Source organism: Amblyomma americanum, chromosome 11, assembly GCF_052857255.1.
Source record: "Amblyomma americanum isolate KBUSLIRL-KWMA chromosome 11, ASM5285725v1, whole genome shotgun sequence".
In the NCBI taxonomy this organism is placed as follows: domain Eukaryota; kingdom Metazoa; phylum Arthropoda; class Arachnida; order Ixodida; family Ixodidae; genus Amblyomma; species Amblyomma americanum.
In genome coordinates, this window is record NC_135507.1 from 117507933 (window position 1) to 117524541 (window position 16609).

The 16609-nt window shown below is 47.3% G+C and overlaps 2 protein-coding genes across 6 annotated transcripts in view; one reads left to right on the forward strand and one right to left on the reverse strand.

Annotated features, from left to right (window-relative positions):
- LOC144111063 (NSFL1 cofactor p47-like) overlaps positions 1-16609 on the reverse strand; it is a 92251-nt gene that overhangs the window by 40013 nt on the left and 35629 nt on the right. The gene's annotated exons all lie outside the window — the stretch shown is intronic.
- Positions 402-15923, forward strand: LOC144110860 (uncharacterized). Its single transcript, XM_077643934.1, has 4 exons — positions 402-1800; positions 13810-13845; positions 14868-14914; positions 15744-15923. Exons 1-4 carry the CDS (start codon positions 402-404, stop codon positions 15921-15923), a joined length of 1662 nt encoding a protein of 553 aa, XP_077500060.1.

Here is a 16609-nt window from a genome sequence, read left to right on the forward strand (position 1 = left end):
TTCAGCTGAGAGCACCTGGTAATGAGTAAATACTCCCCCAGTGAAATCTACTCCACATTGGGGGATTCCTGTAAATACTAGCACCATTATACTGAGTTCTTGCTTAGTGACCTTTTTTCTACATACTGTTCCATGCACCGTAAACAGTTTCCTTATCTAAAGATTTGACTCCGTTGTGCGTATTTTACCTTCATCACAATAATTTATTCTTTTAACAGGCATACCCATGTTTGACTTCTTGGGGACTAACTTTTTCAGTGCATGTTTATGCTTCGGGTCCACAACTAGCCCCTGGTTGCAAGTCTGAACACTCTTTTCTAAATTTTCTGTTCTAACGGAGTGGGCATGGAACAGCAGCAGCAATGCAGCAACAACCAATGTTCTTCTGTTTCTTGGTGCAGATGCTATCTTGGAGCAGCCTTAGTCATGACTCGAGCGACCGGCAGCACGTTCCCTGCCTGACATCGACTGAGCGCCCCGTATCGCCTCTTCGGCTGCCTGTACAGTTCAAGACCGACTCGCTACGAATGAGCGAATGTTGCCCGACGCCTCCGGAAGAAGCCATCGCCTTCAAGTGGTCTGCACCTTTGGCCGCGCAAGCCCCATCGTCACAGTCATCAAGTGTATCGCGCCCATTTAAGCACTGGCAATCACCGAGCGCCTTCAGTGGGCATGGAACAGCAGCAGCAATGCAGCAACGACCAATGTTCTTCTGTTTCTTGGTGCAGATGCTATCTTGGAGCGGCCTTAGTCATGACTCGAGCGACCGGCAGCACGTTCCCTGCCTGACATCGACTGAGCGCCCCGTATCGCCTCTTCGGCTGCCTGTACAGTTCAAGCCCGACTCGCTACGAATGAGCGAATGTTGCCCAACGCCTCCGGAAGAAGCCATCGCCTTCAAGTGGTCTGCACCTTTGGCCGCGCAAGCCCCATCGTCACAGTCATCAAGTGTATCGCGCCCATTTAAGCACTGGCAATCACCGAGCGCCTTCAGTGGGCATGGAACAGCAGCAGCAATGCAGCAACGACCAATGTTCTTCTGTTTCTTGGTGCAGGTCAGTTCATGTCCTTCTTTGCACTGTAAACGCACAAGTAATGTCAACCTGCTGCTTGTGCCTTGCCCAAGCGTACTCATGTGCATTGTCTGCGAATGTGTATATGTGCTGAAATTATTGCTCTTAGGTGGCGACATTGAACAGAACCCAGGGCCCCCTAAAAAAGATTCTAGCCAGTCCAATGATGACGTAGTCACTCTGTTAAAATCTTTAAACGAAAAAATTGACAAGAACCATAGCGAAATACTCTCCCAGCTCAATGAAGTTCGGCAAACACAAACAAAGCTTGAGCGTCAGATGGCCAGTATGAACGATAGGCTTGTTGCCGTCGAAGAAAAAGTAGCTGCCTCGCAAGCCTCCAGCGCCTTTGACATTACCCAGGAAGTGTCTGAGGCTGTACAGAATGAAGCAGAGGCGTTTCATAAACGACTCGACGACCTCGAAGACAGGTCACGACGCGATAATCTACTTTTTCACGGCCTCCCTGACACGCAAAACGAAACATGGGATGAATCTGAAAAGCTCGTGCGGGAAAAGCTCCTTTCTGAAATGGACCTTGAGCTACCCAGCGAGGCCATAGCACGCGCGCATCGGCTGGGTAAATTTTCGAATGACAAATGCCGTCCTGTCATAATCAAGTTTACGAATTTTAAGATCCGAGAAGCCGTGTTTACTGACCAAAGCAAAATGAAAAATGCTGGGCTAAAGGTTACGGAAGATTTCTGCTTGTCAACTCGCAACGCACGTAAAAAACTTTTTGACATTGGACAAGCAAGTGGAGAGAAGTACGCTATTCGTCAGAACAAATTGTTCATAAAGAATAAGTGTTACATCTACATTTCGGCATCAGATAGCATCTGTGAATATCATATCAATAACCAAGCATCCCCACGCAGCCCTGTTAGTAGTGCCTTGCCTGCCAATCTTTCTACCGCGTAGCTACCTGCTCGTGGTCATGAGCTTCCAAATGACATATGTGTTTTGTTCTCTAATATTCGTAGTGTTGTTAACAAGCGTGATGATCTGTGTACTATCATCGACACGTGCGATGCAGACATTCTGGTCCTCACCGAAACCTGGCTGAATTCAAATATTTCTAATGATGAAATACTAAACTGCGAAAAGGATTTCATTACTTAACGATGCGACCGTGGAGACAGAATAGGAGGTGGTGTTCTGATAGCGGTCGCTGATCATCTGCATTCTTCACACGTGTCACTTGTTTCTTCACTAGAAATTGTATGCGCCTCTATACGCATTAATCATCGAGACGTAATCTTCTGCGCATGCTATCGCCCTCCAAATGCTCCATCGTCTTTCTGTAGTGAACTTCATGACGTGCTCAATCGCATTTTAGTTAGGTTTCCTTCTTCGCCAATCTTTTTACTTGGCGATTTCAACATGCCAAAAATAATTTGGTCTGGCGCATTCCCTTCCACTCTGGATTCGTCACCTGACACGATTGGCTTCATAAATCTGTGCACTGACTTCAATTTTTCTCAGCTCATTACCCAGCCAACCCATATCACCACTACTAGCGCTAACATTCTTGATCTTGTTCTAACTACGCTTCCTGAGCTAGTTCATTCATTGGCATTTCTACCAGGCCTCAGTGACCACTCCTTCATCCAGTTTTGACCTTAAAGATACTAGCACACGTGTGCGACCCAATCCCAAATATATCAGAGTTTATTCAAAGGCAAATTTTCCGTCGATTAACGCTGAACTCGAAATCTTCTTAGGAGAGTGCATGCCAAACTTTTATAACCGTACTGTGGAAACGAACTGGCGCCTTTTTAAAGAAAAAGTTCATTTTCTCGTCCAAAAACACATACCTTTACGCGTCATATCAGGCAAGCAACGTTCCCCGTGGTTCACTGCCGCATTAAAACGCCTTTTAAGTAAAAAAAAACGAGTTTATCGTAGAGCGAAAACCACCGGTTGCCCTGATCACTGGGATGTGTATCGTGCCATAACATCTGAGTATCGAAAAGCCTTAAGAAACGCCAAGCAGGTTTTCTTCCAGAGTATGCTTCCGTTTTTGTTGATTGATAATGCCAAAAAATTTTGGAACATCATTTCTGGTCCCAAGCATAAAGCAATAGCTCTGAACGATAGAAGCGGCGCAGCCATTCCTTCATCAGAATGCCCTCAAGTGCTAAACGACGCCTTCTCAAATACTTTTTTACAGCAATCATCTGTTTCTCTGCCCTCTTTTCAGCCTGTGCAGAATCCATTAATGGACCCAATTGTGTTTGACAGTCTTGGTATAGAAAGTCTAATTAATAATCTCAAAATTTCTTCGTCTTTGGGAATCGACGACATAAATTCTAAATTTTTAAAGAATACAAGTGTTTATTCTTCCATTTACTTGTGTGCACTGTTTTCGCAATCTTTGAATTCAGGAAAGCTACCCGGGGACTGGAAGGTGGGTAAGGTGGTACCAATATTCAAGTCTGGTGATGCTCATTGTGCTCTTAATTACAGACCCATATCATTAACGAGTGTCCCATGTAAACTGTTTGAACATGTTATTTATTCTAATCTGGTTAAATGTCTAGAAAATCATTCGTTTTTTTCCCTCATCAGCATGGCTTTCGTCAATCATTTTCTTGTGAAACGCAACTCATTTCCTTCACCCATGATTTATTTGATGCATTAGACAAGGAATTTTTCATTGACTGTGTATTTTTAGATTTTCAGAAAGCTTTCGATCTTGTTAATCACCAACTACTTTGTTTTAAGCTCGGCAAACTAAACATCGACCCAAACATTCTTTCATGGATCGAGAGTTTTTTGCGTAACAGAACTCAATTCGTCACTGCAAATAACGCTGATTCCTCACCATGCTCTGTTACCTCCGGCGTGCCTCAAGGTTCCGTGCTCGGGCCGCTATTGTTTCTAATATACATTAACGATCTACCAATTTCTATTAACTCCACAATTAGGCTTTTCGCAGATGATTGCGTTATTTATCGAGTAATCAAATCCGCTTCAGACTCATCCTTACTTCAAAGTGACCTAAATAAGGTATCTAGTTGGTGTAATATTTGGCTCATGAGACTGAATATTAACAAGTGTAAGGTCATGCGTATTTCACACCGGTCTGCTAACGAAAATCTTATTCCCTACAATATTTCAGGTTCTCTCCTTGAGCAAGTTACCACATACAAATATTTAGGGGTTCATATAACTGCTAACCTTTCATGGCAGGCACATGTTGATTTTATTGTTAACAATGCTAACCGCATGCTTGGCTACTTGCGTCGTAATTTTTCCATGGCTCCATCTTCTTTAAAACTGCTACTCTATAAAACCTTAGTTAGATCGAAATTAGAATATGCGTGCTCTGTGTGGGACCCGGGACTTGAAACTCTTACTAATCAGTTAGTCAGTACAGAATCGTAGCGCCCGATTTATTTTGTCTAATTTTTCCCGCACTGCTAGTGTAACTACAATGAAAAATACTTTGAACCTTCCTAGCCTTTCCCTTCGTAGGAAACTCGCGCGAATACTAACTTTTCACAAGATTTACTACCACAATCATCAGCTAAAACGGGATCTTCTATTTGAACCATCGTTCATATCACCTCGCACGGATCATCGCCACAAGGTACGCATTCCATACTGCCGAAGCAATGCATATTTTAACTCGTTTATACCCAAGACGGCGAGCGATTGGAACCACCTGCCCACCTTGGTTGCCGACATTTCTGACACCTGTTTATTCAAAAATGCCGCGGAAAACTATGTGTTTGACTAGGCTGTTTTCTTATGTACTCTGATTTGTATTTTGTTCAAGCTTACGTTTTTTCATTCCTTACTGTATTACATTATATTTTCCATTTACTTTTTGTTTTCATTTTGCTGCATTGTTTTTACTTTTTATCCACTCCCTTCTGTAACGCCCCACTGGGGCCCTGAAGGTATTGTAATAAATAATAAATAAATAAAACATGTGCTCCGACACAGACTTCACATAGAACACATTGAAAAGAATACATTACATTACATAACTTTTACTAGATATACACGGTCCATTATGAAAGTAATGCGAATCTTCTTGGAAAACTATATTTATTGACCAGGCCTGTACAAATGGTTAAAATTCTTCAAATACTCTCCCTCTGCATCAATACACTTGCGGAGACATGTCTGCCACGCCTGGAAGGCACGCTGAAAGTCCTCAATGGGAATGTCTCTCAGGAACGCTGTAACATGTTTTTGGATGTTTTTCACGGTCTCCCAATGCCTTCCTTTCAGCGCTTTCTTCAGTCGGGGAAACAAAAAAAAGTCGCACGAAACCAAGTCCGGACTGTAAGGGGTATGAAGGACCACCGTGGTGTTGCTCCGGGACAGGAGTTGGTAATGATGAAGGATGGACGTGTGGCTGGGGGCATTGTCATGGTGGAGCTTGACCGTGTCCTTGATGTCAGCCCTCACGTGTGCGACCCAGCGTTTCAATCTCTTGAGCACCTCCAGATAAAAGGCTGAGTTGGCAACTTCTCCCTGCGGTACAAAACTCAAAATGGATAATTCCTCAGGTGTCAAAAGAAGACAATGAGCATCGTTTGCATGGGAGACTTGCTCATTCACGCTTTCTTGGGGTGGGGGGATGACTCTGTGCCACTCGCTGCTCTGTCTTTTCGATTCTGGGTCGTACTCGAACATCCAGGATTCGTCTCGGGCTCATTTTGAATCAAATCCAACAATTCTTGACAGCGCAAAGCTAAAGAACTTCTTTCACCACTTTCGGCACAAGCTTCGTGCAGACCATGCATTTGCAGATCCTCTGTCACTATCCCATGTACCGCAAATGTGGACAGGTGTCAGCAATTTGCTGGACGCTCAATCGACGGTTGGAGCGCAAAACTTCGTGCACTCGATCCACATTTTCGTCGGTTCTGGCCGTTGTTGGGCGTCCAGAACAGGGTTCATCGGCGACCTCCTCCCGGCCCTCCTTGCACGCCTTGTGCCACCTTCCGGACTGTGACCTTGAAATTCAGTCGTCCTTGAAGGCCTCTCGAAGCATCTGGTATGTTTTGGTTGCATTCTTTCCAAGCTTCATGCAAACCTTGCTAGCGTATCGCTGTTCAAGTGAACGCTCCATTGCACCGTGTTAGCTGCTCACACTGCTTGGAGTAAACTAGTGACTGGCTGTGTTGGCAGGGCAGAACCCTCGCCACATTTCCCGACTGGTTTTACCGCGCTGCCATGGATAGTTGCATCATAACAAAATCATGCGCATTACTTTCATAATGAACCCTGTATATGCACCAACAAAGACAGTGACAAGTGAAATGTGTGGCAGTCTTCAGTGCCATGTCAGTCTCGCCCCTGGTACAGCACCCTCCCACAACAGCTATGCACATTTCTGAAGACCATGAATTCTGGTATACGGCCCAAGGAAAATACACGCTTAAAAGTTAAATTTCTGAGCTGCGTGGACTATGTGCAATTGAACCCAGTTAAAATAGGCATGGATGTAACAGACAATCGGAAATAAAAAGACATTTTTCGCTCACTTAGTTGATTACATTTTCTCTCCCATTCAGCAAACCTCTTTTGTACAGACCATCAGGCATAAAGACATTCAGCAATAGAGGAGAGGTAATCTTTCAATTTTTATCAAGAACCTCACTCATAAGAAACATTTTAACCTCTGGGGTTTCTTTCCCCACTCTACGGATGCGGCGCCGTTGCTGGCAAAATGCAGTCATGTCCGTGCAGCTATGATATTTATTTCGATTGAAACTGAGAATGTGCCGGCGAGATGTAAAACACTGACGAAGGCATATAAATGGCATTAAGTGCTGCATGAATAATGGCTTCCTAACTACTGGCGGGGGTACGGGGTGAGCGCGCGGACGAATGGCGGGCGTGCGCTACTGCAGCGAGCAAGAAGTTGGAAACCTCAAAAAAGAGCCACCAGCCAGCAGTTTGAGGAGGGCTGCAGGTTGTGCGGCGAACCAATGAGCAAGTCTTTGCTGATTCATTACAATGCGCTACCCCTGCCGCCACTCTGTAGTTGGAACAAGCCGTTGCGCGCAGCCTCCATGGACTCTCCGCTTCGAAGCTTGAGACCTGAGGTGAGTCCGTTTACAAAGGCAATCACGAGTGTGCTAACCTAAGGAGGGGACATGCGGGAAGAAGCTCGCTTCCAATCAGCCTCTCCTCGGATAGCAGCGGCCGCCTTATCAATGATAACAAATGCACTGTTCGTCGAAAGTGTTTAGCGCACTATAGATTTGCTACATAGGGCTCCTTTTAATGCTATAACATTCAGGAGCTCGTGTTGCAGAAAATCCGGCGGCAGCAGCAGCATCAGCATCATTGACAGTGAGCGAAAAACCCACGAAAAATATAGGAGGCTTGGTCTATAGCAGTTTAACGTCCCAATGCAACTTATGCTATGAGGGACGCAACCTAGGAGGCAAGTGGGCCCCCTAGGTCACGTAACCTCATGGTGCCATCACAACTTGTCCACCGGATTGTAGCAAACTGCGCACCGTGGCAGGTGGCAGTTAAAAATGATTGGCCGCAAGTGGCTGCTCAGAAAGAGCAACTTGTGTCGCACAAGCTCCACAGTTGGTAGCACCTGCCATCACAGGGTAGCGGCACATCACTTAATCGCTGCACCACTGCGCCAGGAGTGGTATGAGGACTCGCAGGGATCTATGAATGTTATGCCTATATGGGTATTGTGCATATATGGTCATTAGCCCATATCGCGTCATACCTTTAAGGCAGAGCTTAGGTGTATCCTCCAATTTTTTATAATAATTAAGTGCCTGGTTTACTTAACAAAGTTCACTGCACAAAATAAAACAGGAGGCTTAAATTTTGACAATTCACAATCAGTGAACTAAAAAAAAATTGGCAGTGGCTTAACTTGGCTAACCCTAGAATTCAGCGAAAAGCAAGCATGCTGGCTAAGCATCTGAGGCTTGTCCATGGCAGCTCCACTACACACTCACGACAGCCGTTCTATATATACCCACACAACCACATGGCTATGATGTATCACATGGTCTTACGACACCCCTATCGGATGTCATCACGTGGTTTCACATCACCCCATCAGATGTCCCAAGAGTCAAAGGTCAACCCAAAGGTCACCCAATGTCAAAGGTCAACTAAAGGTAAAACTTGGTGCTGGGCTAGTTGGTTAAGCACTTCTTTCAAACAGGTCAGCGCTAAAAAAAGACAAACACACGGTGAGAAAACGCTCATCTCTGTCGTGTCGTTGTTCTCTCGCCGTGTGTTTGTCTTTTTTTAGTGCTGACGTGTTTCAAAGAAACAACTAAACGTCATGGGTCAGGGAGGGTTTGACACCATAACTACCACATACGGTCATACATGGCTAATGTGGTTGGGCTGGCTGAAGTCGTTCAAGGTCATTCTCCGGCCTACACGACTGCTTTACCTAGTGTAGTGAAGCTTTTCGCTTCAAAAATTTGGACACTCCGCTTATCTCGGAACTCCATTTATCTCAATATATTTCTGTTTTTACGAATTTAAGTTACTGAGGGCTAAGTGTACTACTTTTCAGCAGTCAAATCAATGTAAGCACAGATTGCCAGCAGATGCAGCTCCAGTGCAATAGAAAGCGTATGGTGTCTTGACATAAGCCAATCAGAGGAAATTAAACAGCTACTGTTTTAGCTAATAAGTTTGAGTAACAAGCTATAGACTTCTTTTGTAAAGGTCCTAGTCACTGGGTGACAATATTACACCGTGGAAGATCAGCAAGTGATAAAAACAGAAAACGCTGCACCTCTCATATAACAGACAAGGACTCCTTTCCAGTACTTGTCTGGTATTAAGGGATTCAAATACAGTAACTTTATTTTCCGATATTGCCCGATGTACTATTAAATGCCCAAGGTGATTTTGCACATTGGGTGTGGACGCTCCAGCACAGAAAAATTTTTCAGCTAAAATTCAGCCCCACAGACTATACGTTGTGTGCACACTGCATAACAGAAATTACGGCACGTTCTGAAGCATGTCTCAGCTTGACCACATCACACAATGCCTCAGGGGCTGCAACTCATAACGTCCCTCAACCAATGGATGCATGCGCATCATCCATGTGGAAACGACTTCCCCACTCACTTGACAGCCTAAACACATCTGAGCTGCGTTTTCGTCTACAGGCAGGACACACCTTCAATGGCAGCCGGTGACGTCAATAGCCTGGCAGAACTGGCCAATCAGGTTCACGAGAGAGCCTCCCCGTTTGTCACAGCTGTCTGTAGACAGCATCAGCGAGCTTACCCTTTCAGTCACTGCAGCCTGGAGGCTGTCCCAGGAGCCCCACTCACCCCGTCCCAGACATCGGTCTCCTTCGAGCACACGTCGGGCACAGAGCACCAGCCCTCCGCCACTCTGCTGGTACCACCAGCGCCTATGGCATCACACCACTAAGTGCTCATCTCCCTGTTTGTAGTCAGGAAATGCCTGCAGAGATCACTGACAGTGGCGTGTGATCGCGCTCATCGTCCTGGCCACCTTTTTACGGTAACCGAGAAGATATCTGGCACTCTGTTCCTCTCTGACACAGAAGTGGAAGCCAGCATACTGTAAAAACCGGAATTAGGTCGAATTTTTTTTCAAAAGACCATGTCAAAAAGTCAACCCCCGCCTTATATACCAGTCATTGGCGGAAAAACTAAAGAAGTTTTGCAACAATGGGCGGCTGAAGTCAACAGCCTCCATCACCATTGCCATCAGCAGCAGTGCGGTTGCCGCACCGCCATTATGCGTTTCCGCTGTTTGGTTAAAGACTGCTTTTTCACATTTTGCTTCAAAATGAGCGGAAGCCGGCGGCAATTCCCCGTCACCTTCAAGAAAAACGTGATTGAGTACATGGAAGCTCACGGCAACCTGGCGGCACAGCGCGAATTTGGAGTATCCGAAAAGAGCATTCAGTACTGGCGGAGCAGAAGCTGCATATTACAACTTGCAGCAACCAGAAGAAAACATCATTTCATGGGCGGACCACAGCATGTCCAGAATTAGACGGAAAGGTTGCGCTGCGTCCAAGATCGCTGCCTGTGACTGCCGAATGTATCCGCGTGAAAGCGGATACATTCAGCACCAGCAGCTGCTTGACACTGCCACCTCTTCGGTGACCGCCTAGCTATCACCAAACAGTTCAACCACATGCTGCAGCTCGGCATTATACGCCATCAAACAGAGCGTGGGCTTCGCCACTACACCTCGTGCCCAAGAAGGATCCAGGCGACTAGCGTCAGTGTGGGGACTATCGAGTGTTGAACGCCGAGACTGTGCACAACAGGTATCTGCTGCCTCACATCCAGGACTTTAAATCACACCTAAACGGTTGCACCAGGTCGCAGAATTGTCTCACATATTGGTGGACACCCAAACCGTGCCATAAGGGAAGGGAGGGGTGGGAGTGAAAAAAGAAAGAGAAACAGGTGCCATAGTGGAGGACTCCAAAATAACTTCAAACGCCTGGGGTTCTTTAACATGCACTGACATCGCACACGGGTGCCTTTGCGTTTCACCTCCACCGAAACGTGGCCGCCACGGCTGGATTCGAACCCGGGAACTCCAGTTCAGTAGCCGAGCACCCTAACCACTGAGCGACTGCGGTGGCAGCTCGGAGACGCTCCAGATTATTTTTGTGCACCGGAGAAGGGGCACCAGATATCTGGCAAGTACAGACCTGGGCGCTGCACTCATGCCTACTCGCGTCCTGAGCCACGAGCATGCGCAGACCGGTTCCAGTATACACATGGGCGCGCAGGCACACATGCTTCGAAAAGTGTGCGCTGTCGGAGCTTTACTGATCATCGTTGTCGGGTGTGCTGCCTTCCGGGAGGCCCTAGTCAGAGATATCTTTCCACAGAAACACGTCGTCTGCAGCAATTCCTTATTTTGAGCTAGTTGGTTGTAACAAGACATAATTGCACAAATGCAGACTGGCACTTAGACATGAGGATGAACACATAGAGACAGGACTGGCACCAACCACCAACTGAGCAAGTTTTTGGAAAACGCCACTCATAGACCACTACGTGCGGACATTTTAATCTCTGTTCATGCAACTTTGCGAGTGTACCTTATTCTTTTTACCCCACTTTTCTACTGCCTTTGTGTATTCCTGTGTAGTTTATTTCTGGTGTTTTGCAAAAAAATAAACTCAGTTGGCAGTTGGCGCCAGGCCTGTTTCTGTCTGTTCATCCTCGTGCCTTTGCTCCAGTTTGCAGTTGTGCAATATGTCATGTCTTCAGTACCATTGAGCTCGTCGAGAATGCTGGCCCAAGTGTCCACGATCCACCTGCAGACTGCGGCTAGAGAGGCCTGCCTCTGGCGGCAGTAACTGCAGGCTCTCCCTACCTCATCCAGACCATGTAGCAGTGCTTGACGCAGTGCCGATGCTTTTGGCAGCGTTGTTTTTAAAAGCAGTCGATCACTGCTTTCATGGTGCCGATACCATGTGAGGTGCGATCATCCTGGGCATCGCAAGGTGAGGTCAGTGTAGTGAAGTAGCGTTGAAATAGAAATTACCAGCCTACGTCACTGCTAGAGAGCACCTGCTCTTGCTGGAAGAGTGATGATGGCACTTGATAATAACAAAACTGGAACTGCGGACTTTGGCCAAATATTATTTGGATCCGCATATAATACGAGGTGGACACTTTACATGCTAAAATGTGGAAAAAACCTCGTATTATATGCGGGTTTTTACAGTACTTAGCAAAGTGGACTTGGTTTGAGTGTACCATAAGATACCCATCGAGCTCTTCGACATGCTCAAGACCACCACCACCATGCCACCATGCAATTTGGATCGTTCAAGTAAGTGAAAATGCTCTACAGACTCTGCAACTCGGCCCAATCCTTCCAGTGGTTCGCCCCTGAGGTCACAAGAGGACTCCCTGCCATGTTCACATACACTGATGACGTCCTTATCGCACTACATCTGAAGATCACAAACACCATCTATATGCCTTCTTCCAGCACCTATAGTAGTACAGCCTTGTCGTGAACGCCAACAAATGTGTCTTCGGCGCATATGAGCTCAAGTTTTTGGGCCATCATACATTATCACTTGGTATCTGCCTTCTCATGTTCCGCATCCAAGACCATCCAGGATTTTTCCCCAGTCCACTATGCTACACCAGTTACACCAATTCCTAAAACTGATGAACTTTTCTCGGCACTTCATACCACACTGAGCAAAGCTGCTCTGCATACTCACAGACCTCCTTTGGACAACCAGCGGCCTGTCATCAGATGACCAGGCCACTTTGCTGCTGCCAAGCAAGCTGTCGCAGACACCGTGCTTCTGATACATCCTCGCAGCAACACCGCAACTAGGTTGATGGTGAATGCCTCCAGCATGGCCATCGGAGCCGTCTGAACTCCAAGCGGCGGCTTTCGTCCTTTTACTCTCAGAAGCCACTCCCTGCTGAGACCTGATACAGCGTCTTCAGCAGCGAGCTACAAGCCATCCATGCTGCAATTCAGCCCTTTCGACATTTCGCATAAGGTTGCCAGTTCCATGTGCTGACCAATTACAAACCCTTGGCATGCGTTTCCTGGACAAACTTGTCGAAGTACTATGTGTCTCGCAAACTCCATCGTCTCACTTATATTTTGGAATTCACTACAGACATCTGCTACGTGAAGGGTGTCAAAAACAACGCTGCTGATGCCTTATCCATATAGCTGCAGTTGACTCTGTACCATCAAGTGCTGACTCGGCCGCTTTCTGTTCTGCACAGCAGGACGAAAGTGAGCTCAAGGGTTTTCGGGAGAACCCCTATTCTCTCCAACTGTGGCTTGCGCCCCAACCATGCTTGCCTGACCCCTTATGGTGTGATACTTCAGAGGCCTTTCCCTGCCACCGTATTGTTCCGGCTTCACCATTTTCCACTCGCTCCTTGACATCTGTAACCCAGGCATTCGGGTGGCTACTCAGTGCTATATCTGGCCCGGGATTAACGGTGATGTGCTCGATTGGATGAGCATGTGTCTCCTGTGCCAGGCAACAAAGGCGTCCAGACCACGGAGATAGAAGGCTTTTGGAGGCGCAACTCCATGCCCGCGCGGCAGACGCGGGCAACCAGAAATTGTCACAGTGGAGGACAGGGAGGGAGGTCGGCTTCCGTGGCGCGGTGCCTGCCTGGGCAGCGCGAGGCACCGCAGTGCGCGGAGCATGGCGTGGTTTCGGGACGGCTGAGCATGAAAAGAAAGCAGTGCGAGAATACTTTTGCTCGGTGTTACAGGGAACCCCTCCGTTTGTGGTCTAGGGCCGCTGATGGGGTCTCAAGAATGTTGCCATTCCAGCTGGCTTGCACGGAGAACGGTGGCTAAGGGCGTAGATGTCGTGCTTCTTTTCTAGCTTTGGCCATGGACAGGCTCACACTTTTTTTCAAAAAACATTGAACCGTTCCCTGTTCATCCCCTGCAGCCAGAGGGACCTTTAAGCGGGCTTCCAAACACTGTACTTTCCCTGCAAGGCGGGTTGAATCCCAAGAGGGACAAGCCCAGCTGGTTCCTTATCTCCCCTGCCCCTTGAGCTGCAAGAGCGCCGCAACGCTGTCGCCGCTAATGGGGCTCTGGACGCACCGATATGGCTTCGTGTCACCGAGCGGCCTCTTTCATCTTGTCGTGGAGAGGTTCGTGGTAGCTAGTCATGCCTGAGACGTCAGGCTCTTCAATTTCGGTATTCGGGTCAAAATGGGCTAACACAATGTGTCACTCCCCTGCTCAGACTGCCTTGAGAACGGCGAGGAAGACGACCCTGCTTGTGCGCAGTGACGGCTGTAAAAGCCCTCCCTTCCCTGCAGAGGAGCTTCGACAAATCTTTTAGCAGCGTCAGATACAAACTGGCGAAAGACAAGAAACTAAAAAAAGAAAAAAAGCAATACTCTTTAAAACGTAACACACTCGAAACAGTGGGTAGGGTAGTGTTCTCTAGTCTTCAGAAGCTGTGTGGCCAGCAGAGTTGCATTGGGGAAACACGGGACACTGAGAAAACAAGAAAATAAAAGAAGAAAATGTCAAGACTTTGTAGTAAGGACTGAGACTGTGCGAAACATCAAGCATTTGTGCGAGTTGTGCTGCACAATAAATTCAGGAAGGTCCCAGTACCAGGCGTCTATGCACCACCAAAGCGCAGCATAGAAACGGTGACTGCAGTGTTAACTATTTATGAAAGACATATGAAAAGTGGCGTAGGAAAAGAACTTTGCTGTGTGGTTCTTGGAGGTAGAGGGGGAATGCTCAGCCCGGTAACTGCCTCCTTCCTTGCGAGGGGTCACCACAACTGGGCTGCGCTGGGAAGGGGTGTGAAAAGAACAGGGGGGGGGAGGCGGGTCCGAGGAAAAGGACTTTGATAGAAATGATTGTTACAGCATTAACTGACGCCATATATATGTAAATACATTTGTATATAATGTAACGCTTTTCAGAAACATTTCATGTGGTGCGTCCCCCTAGGAGGCAATGTGAATAAATGCGATGGCTTCGTATATTGTTCATTTGTCCTATCTTGTGTGCATATTTCACAATATGGCACCCACTGAATTGAAAGCAGCAAATCAAAGAAAATAGCATGAAGCCATGAGAGGTTATAAAGTGTAATGATGGATTACTTGCACCTTAAAATGGATTTTGAGAACAGCCTGGCGCTGAATTTTTTTATTGATTTGATCCGGCTGTAAAGGACACGTGAATCAGCAGGCTATGGGCGTACGTATGTGTTGCCTAATTATGACTGATGCTCTCTCTGGGAGCATATGCTCACCTCTTCATCTTTTGCTTCTTCAGCAAACTTCATAGAATGCATGTCTCTCGTGGCCCCTACATCCCTCGAGGTAAGTGCACAAAGCTGAAATCATTCACGTGCTCCATGTGTATCCAACGAATTCCCTCCACGACCGTCAAGTAAAAGGGTAGCCATCGCGTGGCACTCCCCACTATCATGCGGAAGAGCGCCGAGACGCCGGACCTTCAATGGTTGGCATTCGAATGTACGTAGATTGCATCCCGTACTATAAACCCACGTTTTACCATAGGTCAGGGCAGCATGATTATTATGAAGAAAATGATGGCCGCACAAATGCTCTCCCACAGAAGCACGGAAATGCGCGCGCGTGGTGCGAGTGCGCGTCGTCCTTGGGAACCTGACGACGGCGACATCCGGCGGAGGCCGAAGGAAGCATGCAGCGCCTGTGACTCTTCCCGGTCACGAGAGAGAGAGGAGAGTTTCGCCTCCTAAATGCTTCCATCTCCGTGGTCCAGGCATACCGGGACATACCAGACATACCAAGGCCACCCTAGCTACCTGGCTCTACTGTGCCAATTAGGCGCTGATGCTTGCCCCTTGTGCTCCTTGGCTTACGGGTCACCTCCGAGCAGACCTCCGGTGCTCTGCAACACAGTTCGTTTACGGTACCTCCCTGCCTCTCCCTGGAGACTTAGTCTCGTCAGTGGAGCTACCAGCACAGCAGCAACAGTACACGTAGTGTCTTGTGACTGTGTTAAAGACCTCCGGCCTGTTCCACCTCACCCTTCTCATTGTGAAACCATCTTTGTACACCCAGATCTTGCCACCTTCTCGAACGCTTTTCTTCGCCATGACGCCGTCCAGATGACAATAACCCTGGCCTATAATGGACCATTCCGTGACATTCGCCACACCAGAAAAACTGCCACCCTGCTGCACATAAGGAGGTAGACAGATTAAACTACCTCAAGCTGGAGTACCTGCAGACCCCAACTGAGTGCCTTACAGCTCAGCCTGCCTTCGACACCACATCATCCGTCGACTCCCTCATTGGCACTGTTTTCAACCCTTCCAGTCTAGGTGAGGGGGCCCCATAGCAACCTCCTTGCTAAGCCAACAGTGCAGCCAAGGCGTGGCAGCACTTAGAAGTGAATTAAGCGGGCGCCAGGCTGTGACACGACACAGCGGAATGGCAGCTCAGTTCTGGTCTTGATATGTGTCTGTGTTCTTTTATTCTCCTCACCCGAGATATACGCTTACAAAGTCACTCATCATGCTTACCGAGTCATTCCCTGAGTGACTTAGCAAGGCAACGTCATCAGCGAATCGCAGATTGCTAAGATATTCTTTATTGATTCCTATGCCCAACTCTTCCCAATCCAGGTCTCTGATACCTCCTGTAACAGGCGGTGAATTGCCTGACACCCTTCCTTACTGGACTTTAACAGAGTAAAATATATTAAAAAATTTAGGGGCAAAATTGCATTGATGCACAGGAAATGCAGTAGTTCCCGCAAGCCTCATTTTTGGGCAGACAGTTCTTCGAGAGGCTGCATATTTTGCGCTTAGGCCTGCTGTTGCCAAAGTCATTTTCTTCTTTGCCATTTTCATTTTTGCTAACTTAATCTTTGGGCATTCTCTTTCCTCTGCCGTACAAGTGAACAGGGGGAGAGGTAAGTCCCCCTAAACATCACCTAGCAGGTTTATCGCAGGCTTTAGTAGGGCTTTCTGACGGGCTAGTTGGTACATATTCATCTCTGATAGGCTGTGTGCTAAAAGGATG

Excerpts from the sequence above, each read along its gene's own strand:
- LOC144110860 (XM_077643934.1), top strand. The coding sequence starts at position 402 with ATGCTATCTTGGAGCAGCCTTAGTCATGACTCGAGCGACCGGCAGCAC. Across the intron at positions 13,846-14,867 it reads CGAGGAAGACGACCCTGCTT|CAAACTTCATAGAATGCATG; the intron begins GTGCGCAGTGAC and ends TTGCTTCTTCAG. Across the intron at positions 14,915-15,743 it reads TGGCCCCTACATCCCTCGAG|AAAAACTGCCACCCTGCTGC; the intron begins GTAAGTGCACAA and ends TCGCCACACCAG.